This window comes from Mytilus trossulus, chromosome 5, assembly GCF_036588685.1.
Source record: "Mytilus trossulus isolate FHL-02 chromosome 5, PNRI_Mtr1.1.1.hap1, whole genome shotgun sequence".
Lineage (NCBI taxonomy): Eukaryota > Metazoa > Mollusca > Bivalvia > Mytilida > Mytilidae > Mytilus > Mytilus trossulus.
Window position 1 is genome coordinate 73,403,226 of NC_086377.1, and position 20,561 is coordinate 73,423,786.

The following is a 20,561-nucleotide window of genomic DNA, read 5'->3' on the forward strand; positions in this document are numbered from 1 at the left end:
TTTGGTGTAATTTGGCCCAGCTGCGTTTCAGAGGAGAAGATTTTTGTAAAAATTAACGACGACGGACCACAACGGACGCCAGACGCAAAGTGATGAGAAAAGCTCACTTGGTCCTTTGGGCCAGGTGAGCTAAAAAGCACTTTACAATGATCAGTAAACCTTATTCATTTCATATACCATCGTCATTGTCTTCTTAAGAATAGTTAGTGCCTCAAATATATGCCAATAAATTGAGACTAAAACTGCATGCAAGTTTTCCTTGAAAAGTGAAAAAACTGTGCATCAGACCATGCTGTCTGCAAAAAAAGTTGAATGCAAGAGTTTTTTTGCAATAAGACTTCTTGTATTATAACATCTTAGCTAGAAATGAACAAAAAGTAACAAATTTCCACTTCTCAAAAGCTTCTGTATGCATTTTTATATGTAAATATGTCATGTATGTGCTACGGCCTAAATCGACTCTAAATAATTTTCAATCTCAAATGGCCGAAGACCATTTTATACTCATGTGGTATGCTTTTTGTAACTTTTCTTTACATTTAAAGTACATTTAATATATATGGAAGAATAATTTATGGTAAAAAAACTTCAAAAAACTTGAAATTGGGTGAAAAAATTGCATGTTTATGTAAGGCTTCCCTTAATTTGAAAATCTCTAATAGATCTGATGAGTGTTAAGTTGTTTTTAATACTTAATATATTATATATATAGGAGCATTTAAAAAGCATTATAAAAACAAATGTCATTCTAAAGTATAATGAAGACGTTGTGATTATCTTAAAGGATCGTATGACCCTTAACCGTGGCCGATAGAAGTGAATGATACGATTGTAAACATCAAATACGTTGTTTTTCAAAGTTATCTAAACCATCAAGGTCAAATGCCATCTTCATTTTATAACTATGACACACCGACTATAGAAACTTTACATCTCGTGCGACAATCAGGGTGGTTTGAACAACCTTTACTTCCAATGAGGGTGTGGAACGGTCGGTATGGAGTACAAAACTTGAACTATTTCCAGTGCACGATGTTTTGTCGATATTGTCAACATCGCAATGCCAACTTTATAGAGTCGTTATTGTGTTTACATTGTATCCTATCAATATGTTCAATACCTTTCTGTTTACATCGTTCACATCGCATACATCGCAATATTAACAATATCGTGGTCAACATCGTGTTAATATTGTGTATGTAGAGTCTATACCTTTCTGTTTACATCGTTCACATCGTATACATCGCAATGCTGACAATATCGTGTCAACATCGTGTTTATATTGTGTATGTAGAGTCTCTACCTCTCTGTTTACATCGTTCACATCGTAAACATCGCAATGTTAACAATATCGTGTCAACATCGTGTTTATAATGTGTATGTAGAGTCTATACCTTTCTGTTTACATCGTTCACATCGTATACATCGCGATGTTGACAATATCGTGTCAACATCGTGTTTATATTGTATATATATATATATATATATATATATATATAAAGTCTCTACCTTTCTGTTTACATAGTTCACATCGTATACATCGCGATGTTGACAATATTTTGTCAACATCGTGTTTATATTGTAAATATATATATAAAGTATCTACCTTTCTGTTTACATCGTTCACATCGTATACATCGCGATGTTGACAATATTGTGTCAACATCGTGTTTATATTGTATATATAAGAGTCTATACCTTTATGTTTACATCGTTCACATCGTATACATCGCGATGTTGACAATATCGTGTCAACATCGTGATTATATTGTATTTTTTGTAAGAGTGTGGTAAAACTATCAACAATCTCGACATACTCGTCAGATTTATCGAGAGATTTGTCATTGCCGATATCTATATGGGACGTCCTAAAATTATACTCAATGCACACTTTAATGAAATAGTTGCCACTTGACGTTTAACTATAAACAAAATCAATCAACCGACATAATAGATTCCAAGAAGAGAACCTCGTATACTTTGTTTTATTATAAAATCATTGTAAATAGTACAAATGAATTCAGACATGTCAGTGTCGGTACTTTGATGATGTGGCATAATAGTTTTGTTTTACACGTACACCATCATGAACTCCTATATATGATGTGACTGTTATTATGAATAAAGAGATGAAATTCTGACATTCTCAATTTATTTAGAATATTTTTTGCATTAATAGTTTTCCAATATTATTGATTACCTGTACATTTACGGTCCTACTAAAACGTGAACAGGACCGCTAGGAGAAGACATTAAGGTGCTCTGTACAATGGTATGCGGGTATATAGATTTGCAAATAAAAGTGCACATATGATCAGTTTTGGTCAATTAGTTTTGTTTTCCAAGTCAGCATGAGGTATTAAAACTACTGAAATTTTGTTACGTATCAATACTTTGAATAAAATGAGGACATGCTGGTATCCTAAATTTATGCGAACCAAAATTTGTTGTTATTATATTGCAATATTGCTGTCCATTGTCATGATTGTATTATACATTAAATCCTGACATAAAACATGACTGATTTACTGTCCGGGTATATAGATTTTCAAATTAAAGTGCACATATGGTCAGTTTTTGTGGATGCGGTCAAATAATTTTGTTGTACAAGTCAGCTGGAGGTATCAAAACTACTGAAATTTTGTTACATATCAATATTTTGAATAAAATGAGGACATGCCGATATCCTAAATTTATGCGAACCAAAATTTTTTGTTATTATATTGCAATATTGCTGTCCATTGTCATGATTTTAATATACATTAAATCCTGACATAAAACATATGACTGATTTACTATGCCGGTATATAGATGTTTAAATTAAAGTGAACATATGGTCAGTTTTGGTAATGCAGTCAAATAATTTTGTTGTACAAGTTTCCTGGAGGTATCAAAACTACTGAAATTTTGTTACGTATCAATATTTTGAATAAAATGAGGACATGCTGGTATCCTAAATTTATGCGAACCAAAATTTTTTGATATTATATTGCAATTTTGCTGTCCATTGTCATGATTGTATCACACATTGAATCCTGACATAAAAAAATATGGCTGATTTACTATGCGGGTATATAGATTTACAAATTAAAGTGCATATATGGTCAGTTTTGGTGGATGCGGTCAAATAATTTTGTTGTACAAGTCAACTAGAGGCATCAAAACTACTGAAATTTTGTTACGTATCAGTATTTTGAGTAAAAAGAGGACATGCTGGCACCCTTAATAGGTGAACAAAAATGTGTAGTCATTATTTAAATGAATTAAACTATTGCTGATTGTGCCTGCATAGTTCAAGGATGTATAACAAACAAGGACATATACACCTAACATCAAATATACTTCTTTTCAAAAATATACATAATATGATTGAATTTGATCTCGGAATATATATATATTCAGTGCCTGTTATCATTGTAACCGAGATCGTTTTAGATAGATTGTCAGATCACAAATAAATTTGTGTTACGTTCTGTGCGTACTTATTTTCAAATATTTGTATTTAATCCTGTTCATAAAACGGAAGTATTAATTTTCAAATTACTTTATTTTCGATGTTTATACTACGAAACAAAGATATTAAAAATATTTTTTTTAAATCAACGAAGAGCGGTCCTGGTTACAAGTTAACTTAGTGTCGAGCAGACCAATCAAAAGTTAACTTGGGAACAGGTCTGGTTTTGATCGGATTCGTCCAAGCAGAAGTTAACTTTGTGGCAGGACCGGTTTCCAAGTTAACTTATGTTAACTTTATGACAGGGCTGGTTCCGAAGTTAACTTATGTTAACTTATGACAGGACTGGTTCGAAGTTATATTATATCAATAGCGGACCTGTTTTCAAGTTAACTTTTTGGCAGACATAAAAACAGTCCTAGGACCAAGTCCGCTTTTCAAGTTAACTAGATTTTGGTCCTAGGACTGGTCAGAGCAGTCCTATATTCGGTCACAGGTTAACTTTGACCAGTCCACTGGTTATCAAGTTAACTTGCTGTACAGGTTAGGAGTGCACCCATCTTTTGTGTAATCGTGGTAAGAACGTGCTATAATCGTAGTAGAAGCGTGGTAAGATCGTGTTGCATTCGGATAACTCGTGGTATGGTGATGATGAGCATAGACAGATCTTGATAAGCGTAGTAAGGTCGCAGAATAAGCGCGGTGAGAAATTTTATCGTAATAATATATAAGAAAATATATGAATTATTCCAGGTATGTGTCAACTAAGGATATATGAACACTGAAATACGTGAGATGTTATACGCTAAAAATAAATTTCATTAAAATCTTTCAACCTTACCCTTCGTTATGTACAGTAGTTGTCGTTTGTTTATGTAATATATACGTGTTTCTCGTTTCTCGTTTTGTTTATATAGATTAGACCGTTGGTTTTCCCGTTTGAATGGTTTTACACTAGTAATTTTGGGGCCCTTTATAGCTTGTTGTTCGGTGTGAGCCAAGGCTCCGTGTTGAAGGCCGTACTTTAACCTATAATGGTTTAATTTTTAAATTGTTATTTGGATGGAGAGTTGTCTCATTGGCACTCACACCACATCTTCCTATATCTATTGATCAGTAATTTTAAGGAATTAAGTCCCTAGATATACATGATAAAGGTAAAATAAATGACATATGCGAATAAATGTGTATATGTACCTTGCTTTCTATGTTGCTAATTATCTTTGTTCAGATCAACAATTATAAAGTCTAAATATAACTATATGTCCTTTGTAGAAAGACGACAATTTTCAACAAGCCTTCTCAAAATAATCATGTTTATATCCCATATATTTATTAACCAGAAGTCAAACTGAAGGTGTATCAGTCCTGTGTTCGCATTGTCATAAATGTCTTTAAATTGAATGGTTGTGCAATGTTTTTGGAGGGTTTTTTTTTCGAACAAAAGGTGGGAATGCGATATCTTTTTAACTACTACAATGTATTATGAATACAACATGTTATGTTTGTTTCTTTGTAATATTTGTATTTAAACAAGTACTTTACTTTTTCGGATAATGAAATCAATGAAAACTGATCACATTATAATGCTTTGCAATGAAACTCATGTGTGTTAAAAGAATAAGATAGAAGTACTCAATTATAAATGAAACTTTACAACGCTAATAGCTTATGCGGTATAACAAACGTGACATCGTGCAAAGGAGGATAGACATCTGATATTTCAATGTTTATAAACAATAAAACATCACAATCAGTGTTATGGACGTTATAAATTGTTCGACAGAAGTTGGTCTCTAGGACATTTGCTTTCAGTTTGTTTTTCAATATAATATAAGTGTTGTGCAATGATGTACGATTTTCCAAAATGCTGTATAAATACATTGGTAAATATTATTCGAACCAGTTTGCAGCAGTGCAAAATTATGTTTTACTTTCAAATTTGCATCCCTAATTGAAACTTGATTTGATACCCCAGGTTATCTAATTAGGTTTCTTACTCCATACCGACCGTTCAAGACCCTCGTGATTTAATGCCTCAATATATCTCACCATGTTTTATACTCTATACCGACCGTTCAAGACCCTCATTGGAAGTATAGGTTGTTCAAACCATCCTGATTGTCGCACGAGATGTAAAATTTCTATAGTCGGCGTGTCATAGTTATAAAATGAAGATGACATTTGACCTTGATGGTTTAGATAACTTTGAAAAACAACGTATTTGATGTTTACAATCGTATCATTCACTTAATAGGTGAACAAAAATGTGTAGTCATTATTTAAATGAATTAAACTATTGCTGATTGTGCCTGCATAGTTCAAGGATGTATAACAAACAAGGACGTATACACCTAACATCAAATATACTTCTTTTCAAAAATATACATAATATGATTGAATTTGATCTCGGAATATATATATATTCAGTGCCTGTTATCATTGTAACCGAGATCGTTTTTATAATAGATAGATTGTCAGATCACAAATAAATTTGTGTTACGTTCTGTGCGTACTTATTTTCAAATATTTGTATTTAATCCTGTTCATAAAACGGAAGTATTAATTTTCAAATTACTTTATTTTCGATGTTTATACTACGAAACAAAGATATTAAAACTATTGTTTTTAAATCAACGAAGAGCGGTCCTGGTTACAAGTTAACTTAGTGTCGAGCAGACCAATCAAAAGTTAACTTGGGAACAGGTCTGGTTTTGATCGGATTCGTCCAAGCAGAAGTTAACTTTGTGGCAGGACTGGTTTCCAAGTTAACTTATGTTAACTTTATGACAGGGCTGGTTCCGAAGTTAACTTATGTTAACTTATGACAGGACTGGTTCGAAGTTATATTATATCAATAGCGGACCTGTTTTCAAGTTAACTTTTTGGCAGACATAAAAACAGTCCTAGGACCAAGTCCGCTTTTCAATTTAACTAGATTTTGGTCCTAGGACTGGTCAGAGCAGTCCTATATTCGGTCACAGGTTAACTTTGACCAGTCCACTGGTTATCAAGTTAACTTGCTGTACAGGTTAGGAGTGCACCCATCTGTTGTGTAATCGTGGTAAGAACGTGCTATAATCGTAGTAGAAGCGTGGTAAGATCGTGTTGCAATCGGATAACTCGTGGTATGGTGATGATGAGCATAGACAGATCTTGATAAGCGTAGTAAGGTCGCAGAATAAGCGCGGTGAGAAATTTTATCGTAATAATATATAAGAAAATATATGAATTATTCCAGGTATGTGTCAACTAAGGATATATGAACACTGAAATACGTGAGATGTTATACGCTAAAAATAAATTTCATTAAAATCTTTCAACCTTACCCTTCGTTATCAATACTTGATCAGTAATTTTAAGGAATTAAGTCCCTAGATATACATGATAAAGGTAAAATAAATGACATATGCGAATAAATGTGTATATGTACCTTGCTTTCTATGTTGCTAATTATCTTTGTTCAGATCAACAATTATAAAGTCTAAATATAACTATATGTCCTTTGTAGAAAGACGACAATTTTCAACAAGCCTTCTCAAAATAATCATGTTTATATCCCATATATTTATTAACCAGAAGTCAAACTGAAGGTGTATCAGTCCTGTGTTCGCAACTTGTCATAAATGCCTTTAAATTGAATGGTTGTGCAATGTTTTTGGAGGGTTTTTTTTTCGAACAAAAGGTGGGAATGCGATATCTTTTTAACTACTACAATGTATTATGAATACAACATGTTATGTTTGTTTCTTTGTAATATTTGTATTTAAACAAGTACTTTACTTTTTCGGATAATGAAATCAATGAAAACTGATCACATTATAATGCTTTGCAATGAAACTCATGTGTGTTAAAAGAATAAGATAGAAGTACTCAATTATAAATGAAACTTTACAACGCTAATAGCTTATGTGGTATAACAAACGTGACATCGTGCAAAGGAGGATAGACATCTGATATTTCAATGTTTATAAACAATAAAACATCACAATCAGTGTTATGGACGTTATAAATTGTTCGACAGAAGTTGGTCTCTAGGACATTTGCTTTCAGTTTGTTTTTCAATATAATATAAGTGTTGTGCAATGATGTACGATTTTCCAAAATGCTGTATAAATACATTGGTAAATATTATTCGAACCAGTTTGCAGCAGTGCAAAATTATGTTTTACTTTCAAATTTGCATCCCTAATTGAAACTTGATTTGATACCCCAGGTTATCTAATTAGGTTTCTTACTCCATACCGACCGTTCAAGACCCTCGTGATTTAATGCCTCAATATATCTCACCATGTTTTATACTCTATACCGACCGTTCAAGACCCTCATTGGAAGTATAGGTTGTTCAAATCATCCTGATTGTCGCACGAGATGTAAAATTTCTATAGTCGGCGTGTCATAGTTATAAAATGAAGATGACATTTGACCTTGATGGTTTAGATAACTTTGAAAAACAACGTATTTGATGTTTACAATCGTATCATTCACTTCTATCGGCCACGGTTAAGGGTCATACGATCCTTTAAGATAATCACAACGTCTTCATTATACTTTAGAATGACATTTGTTATAGAAACAAAGAATACAATGCACATCGTATAATGTTACACACGGAAAAATTATTTACAGAACTTGGACAAACAGTCTTCAGTTTGTACCATGTGAATAGTTCAGAGTTATATCATTTCCTAATGCTTCCTTATTCATTAAGTATAACGCGACTAGTATTTACCAATAACCATAATCATAATCTTTATAGTAAATATAAAAATGATAAAAAATAAAAAAATGAAAATTAGAACTTCTTAACAATATGTTGTTTTATAAATGTTGTTTGTAGAATGCTCACAAATATATTTCTTCATATACTTAAACCTCCTAAAAATATATATAAGGTTTTAAGTAGAATAGATATTAAATATTAATATAGGAAACCGTTCTTTTAGTTTTATCTAAATTCTAAATATTATTTAGTTTTCTCTAAATTTTGAATATTTAAAAAAAAAAGATAAAGATTTAGAAAATGTTTACAACAACTGTGTTTTGCTTGTGAAATAATACTCTGTTCTCTTTGTGTTATATTTTATATTATTCAAAACAAAAACGAAGGAAAGAAGATGTCCTTGAAGAACTTTAAAGTATCAACAAATACACTACCCATTTTGTTTAAAATCTATTTTAAGAGGATATATTTCTGTCTTTGTTACGTCTGTATTTAAACGAGTACGTAAAGTCTATTTAATATTGAATTTAAAACAACGTCACCCCTGATAAAAAAGACAATGTTTTTTGTTCAGATGTATTGAATACAAGCTTATTATGTATATAGGACAAAACACAACGAAATTCAAAACTAATCTCTAAACTGGATGTCTTTTCTGTGATACTTTTTATGATAGCATGTGAAAGGAGTCGGTCGGCCGATTATTTCACTGCAATCGACATTTTTTCAATGTTTGTATCTAATCATTGTTCTTGCGTCTTTGATACCACTGTATCATTACATGGATGGAATAGCAAATAAAAAAAAACTGCAGTAGTGTCTGTTCATCTCGTAAATAAAATGTAATTGTCTGATCCCCATTTTAGCACTGCAACATTAATCCTATTGTTCAACTTAAACGTCTAAAGTTGTACAATTATATTCGTCAGCTAAAGATGACATTTGATCTAAACGATATGAATAAATTTGTAGAACAAAATATTGAATTTTTACAGTCATGTCACTAACTTCTATCTACCACAGTCAAGGAGCATGTGTATCTTCTATATATAAACATGGTGTTACATTAATTAAGAATTGCAATTGTTATAAAAAGATAAAAGACTGACACGCACTTATAAGTTAACAATTGTAAGCAAAATGTACGAAACATATGACCAGTTCAGAGTCATATTATCATAAAATGTGTCTTTTTTATAAAGCATGACGTGAATAGTTTTTAACTATTATCTTCATAATGTTAATATAATTATGTGTGTTAAGGTTGAAACAAACACTATGGTAACTGAGGCGCCTCCCAGTAATTACCTCCGTGCTAGTTTCAACCTTAACACACATAATTATAATGTGTCGTAAGCATTTAAAAATATTAAAGGATTAAACAACTTTATAAAGGAATGTGTTGGTGTCTAAACTCTACCAAGTCACTCACAAACATGTCATAAAAGTCCTCGCTGCATACACAATGTACTTCGGTCAACGGTTTTACATTCCCATACATTTACAAAAAGAAGCATTCAATTCCTAAACAATATATGGTCACCCCCGATGATAAAAAAGACAAGTGAAGAGTATGTTGAAATAAAATTCAATAAAATTAAAGGCAAGGAATACAATAACAACTTATCTTCATTACGTGATTTTCTTATATGAAAATGGTATAATACCTCATGTATAATTAAGTCAAAAATTACAAATATTTGTTGTTAACTGTTTACCTAACATTACTGTTCTATCAACTGATTTGTATTTGTTTGGTATGAAGCTTCTTATCTTTGTTCGTAACAACACTCACACTTTCCAAACACTATTATTTGTTGCGTATGGACAATAATTCTTTACTTTCAAAAATGGGTACCTCTAATTTTTCCCAAAACTGAAGTCAGGTGCAATAGTCTTTTTTCGCGACGTTATAAACATTCCTCTCTATGGTATGTTGTAACAAAAATCTTTTTTTTGTTTTATAAGAACTATACCATTTTTAAAAATACATTTAAAATATGTTGAACATATATAAAGCTTAAGGGGGTATCGGAGTCTAAAATAAAAATGATAGAATTTGTTCATACTTTGTCAAAACGTAGTATATATTGATATATGTTGAGAAATATAATAAAAATAATAGGTCACTGCGCATTTTTTCAAGCTACAGAACGTGTCAAATGACATATTTTGTATGGATTATACAGGAAAAAAAAACCATTTTCTAATTAGAAACAAACAAAACAATGATAGAATTGTTAAATACGTAATTAAAACATAGCTTTTAGACAGTGCTTTGAGAATATAAAAAGAAAATATAGGGTCACCGTACGTTTTTTTCGGCTAAAATACAAAATAGGAAAATTCCAAGTAGAATCCTTGAAAAAATGCATTGTTTTAGAGTTACCACCCCTTAAAATGCCATTTTTTCTTTTTTTTTAAAAACAACCAAAAATTATCAACATTTGCAAAAATATTTATAAATTATATTCTAATACCCAAGTCCCACTAGGCCACGATCACACTACGATCTGCGAAAAAATGCAAATTTTGATGATCGTAGTACGATCGTGTAGATCGCAGTAAATATAAAAGAGAAGATGTGGTTAGGTCGTATCACGGTCGTGGTGAGGTCTTCAAGATCGTGATGAGCGTGGCAAAATGTGAGCATGTTCAAAACAATCGTGGTGCGTTCGTGGCGAAATCAGGTCGTAGAAGAAGCGTAGTGAGAGCGCACAAAGATCGTAGTAAGATCGCAAAGGTCGCTGTACTATCGTTATGAGACCGTAGCGAAGGCGTGATTATATTCGGAAAAACTACGCTACGATCTTTTTACGACGTCATTACGATCTCACTGCGATAATTATGTTCTCACCGCGACCAAACTACTCATCCACTACGACTATACCACGCTGTTTACGACCACAGTACGATTCTAGCACGCCCTCGCTGTTCTCATCACGCTCTTCTTATGACCTGGCTACGTTCATACTACGACCATTATTCTCAATGTCATTTTCCCATAAAATATATAAATTCTCTCCAGGTTTGGTTTGTCTGTATGTAATTGGGACTTCTTGTCTATTTTCTCTAACGGCTCAACCATGCTTCTTGATTTCATTTAGATTAGACCGTTGGTTTTCCCGTTTGAATGGTTTTACACTAGTAATTTTTCAGGCCTTTTATATCTTGCTGTTCGGTGTAAGCCAAGGCTCCGTGTTGAAGGCCGTATCTTGGCCTATAATTGTTACTTTTAAAATGTGTTACTTGGTAATTGATTGAGAGTTGTCTCATTGGCACTCATACCACATCTTCCTATATCTATTGACACATCTGTTTCATATTTGCTATCGTTCACTAAAATATCGTTATTTCAGCTGTATGGACCAGCAATAGGTTGTAAGTTAGGTCGGATTGGTCGATCCGGCATCTCTACTTGATCAAGATTCGTTACTATCAGAGCTCCATCTGCCTCTACCCTAACACCACGCCATCATGTTCTATTAGATTTTGGTGGCATGACTGTATTTTTTTCGCAAAATCTACGTATTAATCAGAAATAGAAATGAAGGAATGATGAGGAACACATTGTTGACGATATTGCTAAGAGCGTAGTAAAATCGCGATTTAAACGTAGTGTAGTCGTTGCAATCGGATAACTCGTGGTATGGTGAAGATGAGCATAGACAGATCTTGATAAGCGTAGTAAGGTCGCAGAATAAGCGCGGTGAGAAATTTTATCGTATAACATATTAGAAAATATATGAATTATTGCAGGTATGTGTCAACCAAGGATATATGAACACTGAAATACGTGAGATGTTATACGCTAAAAATAAATTTCATTAAAATCTTTCAACCTTACTTTTCGTTATCAATACTTGATCAGTAATTTTAAGGAATTAAGTCCCTAGATATACATGATATAGGTTAACTAAATGACATTTGCGAATAAATGTGTATATTTGCCTTGCTTTCTATGTTGCTAATTATCTTTGTTCAGATCAACAATTATAAAGTCTAAATATAACTATATGTCCTTTGTAGAAAGACGACAATTTTCAACAAGCCTTCTCAAAATAATCATTTTTATATCCCATATATATATATTAAACCGGAAGTCAAACTGAAGGTGTATCAGTCCTGTGTCCGCAACTTATCATAAACGCCTTTTAATTGTATAATTGTGCAATGTTTTTGGAGGTTGTTTTTTTTTCGAACAAAAGGTGGGAATGCAGTATCTTGTTAACTACTACAATGTGTTATGAATACAACATGTTATATTTGTTTCTTTGTAATATTTGTATTTGAACAAGTACTTTACTATTTAGGATAATGAAATCAACTCATTTGAGTTAAAAGAATAAGAAAGAAATACTCAATTATAAATGAAACTTTACAACGTTAATATCTTATGCAGTATAACACATGTGGCATCGTGCAAAGGAGAATAGACATCTGATATTTCAATGTTTATAAACACTAAAACATCACATTCAGCGTTAAGGACGTTCTTAATATTTCGACAGAAGTTGGTTTGTAGGCCATTTGCTTTCAGCTTGTTTTTCAATATAATATAAGTGTTATGCAATGATGTGCGGTTTTCCGAAATGCTCTATAAATACATTGGTTAAAATTATTCGAACCAGTTTGCAGCAGTGCAAAATTTTGTTTATTTTCAAATTTGCATTCTTAATTGAAACGTGATTTAATGCCTCAATATATCTCACCATGTTTTATACTCTATACCGACCGTTCAAGACCCTCATTGGAAGTATAGGTTGTTAAAACCATCCTGATTGTCGCACGAGATGTAAAGTTTCTATAGTCGGCGTATCATAGTTAAAAAATGAAGATGACATTTGACCTTGATGGTTTAGATATCTTTGAAAAACAACGTATTTGATGTTTACAATCGTATCATTCACTTCTATCGACCACGGTTAAGGGTCATACGATCTTTTAAGATAATCACAACGTCTTCATTATACTTTAGAATGACATTTGTTATAGAAACAAACAAAAATACAATGCACATCGTATAATGTTACACACGGAAATATTACTAACAGAATTTGGACAAACAGTCTTCAGTTTGTACCATATGAATAGTTCAGAGTAATATCATTTCCTAATGTTTCCTCATTCATTTAGTATAACGCGACTAGTATTTACCAATAATCATAATCATAATATTGGTAATTGATTGAAAGTTGTCTCATTGGCACTCATACCACATCTTCCTATATCTATTGACACATCTGTTTCATATTTGCTATCGTTCACTAAAATATCGTTATTTCAGCTTTATGGACCAGCAATAGGTTGTAAGTTAGGTCGGATTGGTCGGTCCGACATCTTTACTTGATCAAGATTCGTTACTATCAGAGCTCCATCTGCCTCTACCCTAACACCACGCCATCGTGTTCTATTAGATTTTGGTGGCATGCCTGTATTTTTTTCGCGAAATCTACGTATTAATCAGAAATAGAAATGAAGGAATGATGCTGTATTGGTATGGAACACATTGTTGACGATATTGCTAAGAGCGTAGTAAAATCGCGGTTTAAACGTAGTGTAATCGTGGTAAGAACGTGCTATAATCGCAGTAGAAGCGTGGTAAGATCGTGTTGCAATCGGATAACACGTCGTATGGTGATGATGAGCATAGACAGATCTTGATAAGCGTAGTAAGTTCGCAGAATAAGCGCGGTGAGACATTTTATCGTAATAACATATACGACAATATATGAATTATTCCAGGTATGTGTCAACCAAGGATATATAAACACTGAAATACGTTAGATGTTATACGCTAAAAATAAATTTCATTAAAATCTTTCAACCTTACTTTTCGTTATCAATACTTGATCAGTAATTTTAAGGAATTAAGTCCCTAGATATACATGATATAGGTTAAATAAATGACATTTGCGAATAAATGTGTATATGTGCCTTGCTTTCTATGTTGCTAATTATCTTTGTTCAGATCAACAATTATCACAACAACGAGCATCACTGAAGAGACATGTATTGTCGAATTGCGCATCTGGTGCAACAAAATTGGTATCGTTGATTTTATTAAAAAGTCTAAATATAATTATATGTCCTTTGTAGAAAGCCGACAATTTTCAACAAGCCTTCTCAAAATAATCATGTTTATATCCCATATATTTATGAACCTGAAGTCAAACTGAAGGTGTATCAGTCCTGTGTTCGCAACTTATCATAAATGCCTTTTTGTTGTATGATTGTGCAATGTTTTTGGAGGTTTTTTTTTCGAACAAAAGGTAGGAATGCGATATCTTTTTAACTACAACAATGTATTATGAATACAACGTGTTATATTTGTTTCACTGTAATATTTGTATTTAAACAAGTATTTGACTTTTTGGGATAATGAAATCAATGAAAACTGGTCACATTTTAATGCTTTGCAATGAAACTCATTTGTGTTAAAATAATAAGATAGAAATACTCAATTATAAATGAATCTTTACAACGCTAATAGCTTATACAGTATAACACACGTAACATCGTGCAAAGGAGAATAGACATCTGATATTTCATTGTTTATAAACACAAAACCATCACATTCAGCGTTAAGGACGTTCTAAATTGTTCGACAGAAGTTGGTCTCTAGGCCATTTGCTCTCAGTTTGTTTTTCAATATAATATAAGTGTTATGCAATGATTTGCGGTTTTCCAAAATGATGTATGCATACATTGGTTTATATTATTCGAACCAGTTTGCAGCAGTGCAAAATTGTGTTTATTTTCAAATTTACATTCTTAATTGAAACGTGATTTAATACCTCAATATATCTCACCATGTTTTGTACTATATACCCACCGTTCAAGACCCTCATTGGAAGTAAGTATTAGATAAAATACAAAGGTAACAAAGAAACAGGCCGGTAACAACCGTTGCCGGATAGTTTTTTCCTGCACGAGTAGTCAGGTCAAGGTCCGAGGCGACTTGGCTACAGGTGCAGAAAAACTATTAAGCTGGTTGTTACCGGTCTGTTTCTTTTGTTAATTTTGATTTTGTATCTGACTTGTAAGAGGTTTCAAGAAAGTAATAATAAATTTTGCAAGATTTGAGAAACTAAGATAGCCACAAAGCAGTAAATGTAAGTTATAGTATAGATCTAAACATTTTTTTTTCATTTCCCTTCAATCGAGATTTAAAAAAAAAAAAAAAAAAAAAAAATCAGGAAACTTATAAATTGGTAAAAAAGAACTATTTCAAGTAAAATATAAATGTTGTAGACATTTAAGACTTTTAAAATGCAACTTCGTAAAAAAGTAAAATATTAAAGAAATATTTTTTAGTGGTAAGTAGGATAACGTTTGATTTTTATGGATGAAACGGAGAGCGGGGAGGGGGAGGTTTTTATTTTTAAAATAAATAGTCTGTTCTTCATTTTGGATGAAAAAATGCAGAATGTGCCATTCCATCCCCCCCCTTAAAAAAATCGTAAAAATCGCGCGTTTGATGCCAAATACATGAATTTAATATTTAGTGGTGGGGGTCCCGGGGGTTGGAACAACCCTTTTTTGGATGACAATTCATTCAAATGGGGACATTAAGTTGACCCCCCCCCTGTTTTGTCCTGGATTTGGACCTGGATTTGGACCTGGATCCGCCACTGATGTAAATGCGATAACAATATAAGATCATATAAATGTATCAAAGGAATGAATTTCCTACTTCATTAGTAAATGAAATGTTTATGATAAAATGAATTTTGTCTTAATATTATATATATTCAGGCATATACTTTTTTTTTAATTCATGCTCGTCTCTAGATCTGCAAGTGATGGTCAGGAATAAACACGTGTTACATTATGATCCAATCGCAGCTTACCGTCCAAAATTGATGACATAAGTTGAAAGATTTTCTTCTAGATTCGCTGCTTATTTGGACGTGTATTACATGAACACTTGTTGTTTATATGATCAATCGTGGATTGGTGAGTTGATAGGGCTTTTATCTTTTGATAAGATTTGAATTTTATTTACTGATTTCCTGTCTTATCTTTATTGAAATATATACGTCAGTATCATCATTTCTTTACTTTCAGCATTATCCGAAATACTATTCATATCCATATATTGAAGAAAACATTTATTGGCCGAATATGTTGCTTCATAAAGGGGTGGTATGTTCCTTTTTAAGTGTATTAACTATTTACTTTTCAACGCAAACACCATTTTTTTGTGGTTTAAATTAGCACTATTTACGGTATTCGGAAAATCAGGAATCATGCCAAATACTTATTTGTCATCTGCTTGACCATAATATTTTTTTTCTCATAAAATTTGAAATATCTTTTTAGGAGAAAACCATACCCCCTCCCCCTTTTGAAGTTAAAATGTTCCTTAATGTATATGATATGAATAGTATTTTACTGGAAATGTTTGAAAGAAGATGTCGATGCTATAACGTAATTATTTTGTTCAATAAAAAAAAGACAGGAAATAAGTCGGTGACCCAAAAAGTTCTAATCTAATTGAAAGTTAAAGTGCCCATGAACTCACTGAGCATGCACGAGTGATTCTATTCATAAAAAGTCTCCGTGTAACAACCAAAAAAAGTCCGTGTATCGTCTTAAAAGTGTCCGTGTAACACCCGTTAATGTACTGTTTTCTATATCTCTGCGGGGGGTCAAGTCTTACAAAGGTTGTTCAAACCATCCTAATTGTTGCACGAGATGTAAAGTTTCTATAGTCGGCGTGTCATAGTTAAAAAATGAAGATGACATTTGACCTTAATGGTTTAGATAACTTTGAAAAACAACGTATTATATGTTTACAATCGTATCATTCACTTCTATCGACAACGTTTAATGGTCATACGATCCTTTAAGATAATCACAACGTCTTCATTATACTTTAGAATGACATTTGTTATAGAAACAAAAAAAATACAATGCACATCGTATAACGTTGCACACGGAAACATTACTTACAGAATTTGGACAAACAGTCTTCAGTTTGTACCATATGAATAGTTCAGAGTAATATCATTTCTTATGCTTCCTCATTCATTTAGTATGACGCGACAAGTATTTACCAATAACCATACTCATAATCTTGGTAATTGATTAAGAGTTGTCTCATTGGCACTCATACCACATCTTCCTATATCTATTGACACATCTGTTTCATATTTGCTATCGTTCACTAAAATATCGTTATTTCAGTTTTATGGACCAGCAATAGGTTGTTAGTTAGGTCGGATTGGTCGGTCCGGCATCTCTACTTGATCAAGATTCGTTACTATCAGAGCTCCATCTGCCTCTACCCTAACACCACGCCATCGTGTTCTATTAGATTTTGGTGGCATGACTGTATTTTTTTCGCAAAATCTACGTATTAATCAGAAATAGAAATGAAGGAATGATGCTGTATTGATATGACACACATTGTTGACGTAAATTGCTAAGAGCGTAGTAAAATCGCGGTTTAAACGTAGTGTAATCGTGGTAAGAACGTGCTATCATCGCAGTAGAAGCGTGGTAAGATCGTGTTGCAATCGGATAACTCGTGGTATGGTGCTGATGAGCATAGACAGATCTTGATAATCGTAGTAAGGTCGCAGAATAAGCGCGGTGAGAACGTGTTACAACGTAGCGAAATCGTTGTAGAAGTGTAATGAGGACGTAGTAGGATCGTGAAAGCAACGAAAATTTACATTTTCATGCCGCTCCTACCGCGACCTCACCACGACCTGATTTTAATTTAGATCGCGGTGAGCCTGTTGCGATCGTGCTCTAGTGGGACTGGGGCTTTATAAATTGGTTCATTTAAATAAAAATTCACATTAAATTTCTACATTCCTGCATCAAATTTTGATAAATTGATATAAAATCTGGACCTTTGGTTCTCTGTTTTTTACAATCCAAGATGGAGGAAGACACCAATACCACCTTAAGAGGAATGATTTACAACAGCAGTGAATTCAATTTTTCTGTGTTTTCTGTAGTATAAAATGTCAAACTAGGCTTGGTAAGGTGTTTACTGTATTTTTGTGTTATTCAAACACAAAACGGGAATTTTTAATAAATACAACAGCAATACTGATTAAAATATTTCTCAACAGGACACATTTCTTTCTTAGTTACATTTGTCTTTTATCAAGTACTTAAAATCATTTTCATGAATCAATAATACATGGTCACTCTCGATGAGAAAAGACAATTCATAGTCAGTTGCAATACAATTCTAAAGTGTTAAAAGGACAAGCAATACACCAGGCTAAGCTGCGTTTATAGTTTACCACATTTGTAACTGTCTCAAAGAGTACAATTCTTTTCTGTTAAATGTTGGCACAGACATAGCATACAATGGTTAGGACGTGATTTACTGTTCTAGAAAAATGAGCGGTGACTAATGAGATTTTTTTACGGAAAACGTAATATGCAAATGGCAATATATTTTTTAAATATCTTGTCAGCGTTTTGCAATAATTTTTGGTTTGTAAATAACGTATCAATACATCGATTAGATGATAAGTCACACAGTTTTGCAGCAGTGCAAAACATCGGGTTTTTTTAATTTTTATTTTGGCATTTCTTATTCTCATGTCATTTCAATAATCAATCAAATATAAACACTTTGGGGTATGTCATTTTGATCAATTCAAAGTTAAATGAAGGTAGTATTTTTAATTCTTTAGCAAAAGATGACATCAGACCTTAAAAATAGCAATAGCTTTGTAAAACCGTTCAAATGTTTAAATCTATGAAACAAATCATTATATATAGGCCATGGGTCAGGGTCAAATGAACATTTTATATGTTACCCATATGTTTACAATTTATTAAAACGTCAATTGATATCAAAGAAGAATAAAAGACTACAATGAATAACGTATAATGTTACACACAAACACATAAGTTAAGGTATTTGGAAAACTGTTTCCAGTACGTACCATATACATAGCGCAGGGTATTATCATCTCAAAATGTTTCTATTTTTATATTATACATTATTTGAATACTTTTTAACTTTTATAATATTTGTTCTATAATATTTGTTAAGATAATTAGGACAAAGTACGGCATGACTACATTGTTTCTTATGACAGCCATTTTATGTTTACTCTATATATTTATAATTGCTTATGCAATCAATATCAATTAACATTAAGGGAACATAATTATAGTGACGACACAAGTTACATCTCCGAAATCATCTGTAAAACGGATATTTAATAACGGTCAACCAACTCTTGATGTCCTCCGTAGATTATACGAAGAGATGATTTCAACTCCACTATTTGCAACTCTTGATTTAATAGCTTGTGAGCAGCAACCCCCTATTTAGGAAATAATTATAGTAAGCACAAGCTCGGGAATATCGTATAAATTTGGAGATTTATACTCCGTATAAAGGCGCTGCTTGAATATTGTTACAAGGAAATGGAAAGTCCACAACTCTAAATTGTAGTTATCATACAATCACATATGGTTGGTTAGGAGGGTAATTATAGACACATGTTTTACAGTTAAACAACTGTTATCAACATATTTATTGTGCAAAACGATGAAACAACAACATTTGCTGTCACAGATTGATATACACAAACTAAGGTTTATATATGGGTTAACAGAGATAAAACAAAAAGAGATATTACGAATTTCAATGGAAGAATTGGACATATTAGACAGGGACAGATAATTAGTTTTCATTTAGGCCACCTACAAACTTGTCAAAGAAATGTATCAAGGACACTTAAATGGGAAGACAATGTGGCACTCGCTGTATACAAGACACATACATCGAATTCAACGTGACCTGTCTGACTAGAATCAGCAGCCAAATGGCTTTTTGGAAATGGATTATTCTGTCGGTCCAATTAGCTGTTTTTTAAAGATTGACTGGTTGATACTTATTTGTCTTTCCTTATAGAATGATTTGGAGAAAAAAAGTGAGTTATATCGATCGAAGCTAAATGACATACGACTTTGATATCGGGTTTAACAGGTTTGTTTGTTATGTTGTAACTACTGTATACATAAAATTGAGAATGGAAATGGGGAATGTGTCAAAGAGACAACAACCCGACCAAATAAAAAAACAACAGCAGAAGGTCACCAACAGGTCTTCAATGTAGCGAGGAATTCCCGCACCCGGAGGCGTCCTTCAGCTGGCCCCTAAACAAATATATACTAGTTCAGTGATAATGAATATATTTAGTTGGTCATGTTGTGTTTACCTACTGTTAAACAGCATTGTCATGTTGAAGTACTATATCTTACAAATTTATGTGTAGAATAAGATAACATATATCTATATAAACTTAAACCTCAGTCATTCTACGAAATTATGGAAACGCGTTGCAAATTCAATCCACATTTTCGAATACTCTTCATCAGGACGGACACATTTGA

The 20,561-nt window shown here is 32.5% G+C and overlaps 1 protein-coding gene across 1 annotated transcript in view; it reads right to left on the reverse strand.

The window, feature by feature from the left end:
* Positions 1-13,607, reverse strand: part of LOC134718287 (protein fem-1 homolog A-like) — a 50,034-nt gene extending 36,427 nt beyond the window's left edge. Inside the window, exon 1 of the mRNA XM_063580779.1 lies at positions 13,524-13,607. Coding sequence (XP_063436849.1) covers positions 13,524-13,607 — 84 coding nt within the window. The remainder of the gene's footprint in view (positions 1-13,523) is intronic.
* Between the last annotated feature and the right edge of the window lie 6,954 nt (positions 13,608-20,561).